At 38.9% G+C, this 6000-nt stretch overlaps 1 protein-coding gene across 1 annotated transcript in view; it reads left to right on the top strand.

Annotated features, from left to right (window-relative positions):
• Nucleotides 1-6000, top strand: part of LOC107681348 (reelin-like) — a 106978-nt gene that overhangs the window by 45552 nt on the left and 55426 nt on the right. Inside the window, exons 5-10 of the mRNA XM_016477624.1 lie at nucleotides 3940-3972; nucleotides 4080-4158; nucleotides 4279-4375; nucleotides 4682-4733; nucleotides 5299-5395; nucleotides 5608-5848. Of these exons, the coding sequence (XP_016333110.1) occupies nucleotides 3940-3972; nucleotides 4080-4158; nucleotides 4279-4375; nucleotides 4682-4733; nucleotides 5299-5395; nucleotides 5608-5848 (599 nt within the window). The remainder of the gene's footprint in view (nucleotides 1-3939; nucleotides 3973-4079; nucleotides 4159-4278; nucleotides 4376-4681; nucleotides 4734-5298; nucleotides 5396-5607; nucleotides 5849-6000) is intronic.

The following is a 6000-nucleotide window of genomic DNA, read 5'->3' as shown; positions in this document are numbered from 1 at the left end:
TGTGTGTGTGTGTGTGTGTGGGTGTGTGTGTGAGTGTGTGTGTGTGTGTGTGTGTGTGTGCGTATGTGTGTGTGTGTGTGTGTGTGTGTCAAGTCATCTTTATTTATATAGCGCTTTATACAATACAGATGGTGTCAAAGCAGATTTACAGTGTTAAACAGGAAAATAGTGTGTCGATAATGCAAATAAAATTCAATTCTTGTAAAGAAGCTCTAAAAATAGGACAATAGTAAACAGTACATTTTTCAGTTAAAGTCAGTTCATTGTTGATTCAGTGATGTCATCGTCTAGCTCAGTTCAGTTCTGTTCTAATAGTGCAGTCAAGGCCATAATATTGCCAAGTATTAAGTGTCCCCAACTAAGCAAGCCAAAGGCGACAGCAGCGAGGAACCAAAACTCCATCGGTGACAGAAATGGAGAAGAAACCTTGGGAGAAACCAGGCTCAGTCGGGGGGCCAGTTCTGATGACTGATGACAGTCAGATAAGTAAGATTTGAACCATGCCAATGCAATTCCACTAATGCCAACATAATTTTGTAGTCTACTCAAAAGAATGTTGTGGTCGATAGTGTCAAACGCAGCGCTAAGATCCAGTAGCACTAATAGATAAATACAACCACGATCAGATGATAAGAGCAGGTCATTTGTAACTCTGATGAGAGCAGTCTCAGTACTATGATACGGTCTAAATCCTGACTGGAAATCCTCACAGATACCAGGAATATAGAATATAGAGAGGAATATAGTTGTGAGAATACTGCCTTTTCTATTATTTTTGACAGAAAAGGGAGATTCAAGATCAGTCTGTAGGATCAAGGTGGGGGTTTTTTTTAATGAGAGACTTAATAACAGCCAGTTTGAAGGTTTTTAGGACATATCCTAATGACAATAATTAAATCATAATATTCAGAAGAAGCTCTAGAATGAGTGGAATTGTTTCTATCTGATATAATACTGTATCGGATTGTAACTCTGATGAGAGCAGTCTCAGTACTATGATACGGTCTAAATCCTGACTGGAAATCCTCACAGATACCAGGAATATAGAATATAGAGAGGAATATAGTTGTGAGAATACTGCCTTTTCTATTATTTTTGACAGAAAAGGGAGATTCAAGATCAGTCTGTAGGATCAAGGTGGGTTTTTTTTTTAATGAGAGACTTAATAACAGCCAGTTTGAAGGTTTTTAGCACATATCCTAATGACAATAATGAAATCATAATATTCAGAAGAAGCTCTAGAATGAGTGGAATTGTTCCTATCTGATATAATACTGTATCGGACGGCTGCATTCATGGTTATAATTTTATCTCTAATAGTATCTTGGAAGTTAAAGAAGAAAAGAAATTAATTGTGTGTGTGTTCATTCAGTGGAAGGTCTGTTTGACATGTTAGTAAACAGTGTCAGTGTGATAATAGTGAACATTCACCACGACCGCTGGTAAAATCTGTCTCTTCATCCAAACACTTGATAAGGTTTCACTGCTACAGAGGAGGACAATGAGGAAAGCCAGAGTCGTCACTCCCTTTACCCAGCATTCATAGCACACAAGTCAACAAAACATTGTTGCTGTTTAGTTTCCAGCCTGATCTCATGAGAAACACTCTGCCAACGGTTTTCCAAAAGCACAGTTTGTCCTTCCTGCTACAGGCCAATACAGATGGGACTTAAATACACACAACAAGCTCAATAAATATCCAAATAATGATCTGTTTACTTTTAAATCAGCTCACCCTGTTTGGATGTTAAATCTGATTATAAAGCTCAGATTTTCTGAAGCACTGAAAGCTCTGAATGTCCAGTCTGTGTGCTGAATGAATCTTTCAGTCTGATTTCTGGGGTTTGAACCCACGACTTTGGCATTGATGTAGGAAAACCATGCATGACTTATTTAACAAATACTTGCATTGGCACAGCTGACTGCAAACTATATTCCAGAGCATTATTAACTGATAACCTTCCTCTGTGATCTTGATTTGTCTGAATGGGAGTAACAGTCGCAGTAGCGCCACCCAGTGGACGTTTGATTGGAAACTGCAGTCTGAACCTGCAATTACATTCAGAACTCAACCATTACATTCATAATCACATTCACTCAGGAGACTTTCACAGTGTGTGTGTGAGTTCTGAAAGAAATAGGTCAGCAAATAAAAAGTAGCGCGGCTGCTTTATCATTATAGTGTGATGGATTTTGGGTAAAGATTATCTGAGGTTATTGAGGAAAAGGTTTGACTATGTGATTTTTGGTGTATCGATACAGTTGAGGAGATAAAACGGTTTTTCCAAAGAAGATGAAAGTTTCTGAGTGTAAAGTTTAGTGTGGCTAATTATAGCTCGACATGTCAGAGGCTTTAGATAAGGAAAGACTGAACTGTGAGATTAAGGAGAGCCTGCAATGTTCACTAAAGAGTTAAAGTCAGTTAAAAATTCATATGTTGTAATGTTTCATTTCACCTGTGAAATAACATATAGTAACACCAATACAGTATATAAATAAGAGTTAACCTGTTGGCATTAGAGAATAACATCCATATACAATCAGTTTGTCTGCTCGAGTCAAACCTTTTGTGTTGGGTCCTTTCATACATTTAAATGACTGATTTTTATGATATTTTCAGAACCGAACATTGATTAAAGTAGCAAGCTTTTGTTCATGTGAGATAATAAGACGGTGGTTAGCCTTCATCAGCTTCTGAAGGATGTAAGCAGATTCTTGTGAGCAGGAGGATGATGTGTAAAATCATGGTGCATATATTTGAACTGTATGATGAATATATCTGATTGAATGTCCAGTATATTGCACACAAGTGCTGTCAGAAGTAATGGTGTTTATGACCAGGGGTTCCTTTAATTCAGCATAAATTTTGGTTTAAGAATAAGTAGTCGTGATCTCAGTCCCAAATAGACACTCAGAGAACGGCTGCCGGTCCGATCCTTACATCTGGAGCAAGAGTCTCTCAAAATATTTCAGCCACGAAACCCATTTAGTTAATTCATTACATTGACCTGTTTAGTCAATTCTATCTGAAAACAGTCTGGAGCAACAGCTGTTTTAGATCACTATACGGTTCATGCAATCAGACTCAATATTTTAGGGTTCGGTTTTACTGCTGGGTTGGAGTTTGTACTGAAATGTGTTATTTGTCTGTATGGATACAGTGTGGTTTTGGGGTTGCAACATAAGCACAGAACATTCAAAAACTTTCAGACAGAATTGATCAAACTAATAAAAGAATCAAAGGAATTGTTCCTCAATGACCTTTATTAAAGAAAACATTTCATTCTCAATATCCATAGCAGGCTGTACTTGATTTTTCATAGTTTTATCACAGGATCCAGACACCACAGACGGAGAGAGGTAGGAGTGTTAAATGCTCCTACATTAGTAATATTTTGTTGAAGTAGGAGGTGAAGACTCATGGGAGTGACATTGTCCTAGTTTTCAGATGAAGTTCAGAGAAAACCGTTTCCCTTCATATAGAGCCGTGAGACACTGATCATTAGAGTCATTAACGCTAAATAAACCCTGACCGTGAGATCAGGACCCTGACGAACATCATGTTCTCCTCAGCTTCCAGCCATCGATCAAAAGCTTCATTATCACTGTAAAATCAGTACAAAGTCCTCCAGGATGATGCCAATTAGTTCTTCTGGCTTGCAGACACACGGTTAAATGCACAGCAACTGCAGAAAAATGTTTGACCGATCAGTGATTGAGAATCAGAATATTCCAGAAAGCTGCGTAAAGTCATTTAATGTTTGCAGTCTTCTGTGTATTAATTACAAAATAAGGTCACAATTAAAGTGGTTTAAATGTTCACTGTATATATATATATTACCAGACTTTCTCCTTCTGTCTTTGTCTCATTTATTTATGGGAAGTGTGCACCATTAGAATTGTTCCATGTGAAAGATCTTTTTGTTTTGTCTCTTTAAGCTCCCACTGAATCTCCTCTTCGGCCCAGTCTAGGTGAGTAAAAGCATCGGCAGACACACTTGTGCTGACGTTACTCCTCACTGCTCCTCACTGTGCTCCTGTCTCTGTGTCTGTCCTCGGTATCTGTCGCTGATGTAAAGCTGTGGTTCATGGTGATCATGCTGTTCTCCGGGATGACTTTGAACACAACACACAAGAAGAGCTTAATTTCAATATATGGTGAGTGACACTTGTCTTTCTTTGAGCTGTTTGCTTTTTTTCCCCTATGCAATATTTTGTATTGATGCCATATAGAAAGCTAGAAGATGTGATTATTGTCCATGGCTGGTTCTCTCGCAGGTCAGACTGCAGTAACTGTGAGGTTGGAGAGCAGTGTGGTGCACTGATGCACGGAAAAGCGGTGACGTTTTGTGAGCCCTTTGGACAGAGAGAACTGGTAATTGTCTTTTACAAAACAGCACATTTTGCCCTGGCGGTCTGGTTGTTGACAAAATAAAGTGTTACCCAAGAAAGTAAAACCTACACACACATTAAAGTCTCATCTAAACCAGGTTTGTATCTGATGCTGCTAGTTTATGTTTGAGACGTGACACAGCAGACACGATGATGGTGCACTGGCAGTGAGGACGCTGTGTAGCTTTGCAGTGCCATATCTCGTCTGTTGTTTACACATTATTCCTGTGTGAATTAAGCAGATCTGTGAATAGAAATGAGAAGCTCATGGTTTTATCGTCTCTTTTAGACGACAGTGGCTCTGAACACGAGCACCGCATCAGTCCTGCAGTTTGCCTTTGGTGAGTGTCTCCGTCCTTCTGCGGTTACTGTAGCTCATGATTCTTCAGCTCCTGCAGTCATAGACGACTGGTTTACAGCTGAATACTTTGCAAAAAGGATGCATTTTGTCCTGTCTTCCAGTAAAAATATCTAAACATTCGTAAATCAAGACACATTTATTTGAGATGCAAAATGACTTAAGATAGTCTTGTTTTCTGAAAAATGTACCAAAATTAAGTGTTTATTTATTAAAGGACAAAAAAATATCTGCCAATGGGGTAAGAAAAAGTATCTTGGTTTCCCTTTTAATTAAGTTTATAATTAAATTTCTGACCCCATTACTACATTTTTTTTTCTTTCTTTTTTTTAATTCACTTACTTTTGGTACATTTTTCAGAAAACAAGAGTTCTTATGTCATTTTGCATCTCAAGGCAATGTATCTCAATTTAAGAATGTTTAAATATTTTTACTGAAAAACAAAAAACCTAGCAAATCATATTTTGCAGTATGTATTTTTCTGAATGAAGTTATTAAGTGAATCCATTCTAATGTGTGGCATTCTTGTGTGTGCATTTGTTGTTCAGGATCTGGATCTTGTCGGTTCAGTTACTCGGACCCCAGTATCATCATCTCCTGTGGTCTGAACTCCTCTGATGACTGGATCACCTTGGAAAAGATCAGGTTTTACTTTATTTTAGGACATGGCTCCCACACACTCACAGTATTACTGTTATGTAAATTACTGTATTATGTAAATACAGCATGAGCAGTGCATGGATTATGTGCTATAGAAACTCATCATCATGTCCTTAAGGTTGCATGTGTCTGAATGAGCTTGAGCACTTGTATGTTCAGTTCTCCAGTGTTTTTATCGTATGTATTTGGTCTGGCAGGGCTCCCACTAACAGCAGCACAGTGGTCCATCTCCTGCCATTGCCTCCGGGCTGTAAAGGGGAGGCCATTCATCTGCGCTGGATTCAGGAGCCACCCGTGGGGCCCGATGGTTATGAGTCCTGCTGGGGCCTCGATAACATACTGGTGCTGAACACGGCCAACCGGCCCCCGCTGCTGGAGGACAGCCTGGACCCTCTGGACACGGCCAACTGGCTCTTCTTCCCTGGAGCCACAGTAAAGGTGCATGACCAAAATAGTGCCATCCAGCAAACTAGAAACCATCCCATGTGAAGAAGCTCAAAACGAGTGCTTATTATGAAAATAATGCACTTTAAAAATAATATAGTTAAGTGTGAACTGAATGTAATGTTTTCAAACACTTAATTGCATGT

The sequence above is a fragment of the Sinocyclocheilus anshuiensis genome, unplaced genomic scaffold (genome assembly GCF_001515605.1).
Source record: "Sinocyclocheilus anshuiensis isolate Anshui unplaced genomic scaffold, SAMN03320099.WGS_v1.1 scaffold1896, whole genome shotgun sequence".
NCBI lineage: Eukaryota > Metazoa > Chordata > Actinopteri > Cypriniformes > Cyprinidae > Sinocyclocheilus > Sinocyclocheilus anshuiensis.
The sequence above is the reverse complement of the archived record's forward strand: the minus strand, read 5'-3'. Positions and strand labels throughout refer to the sequence as shown.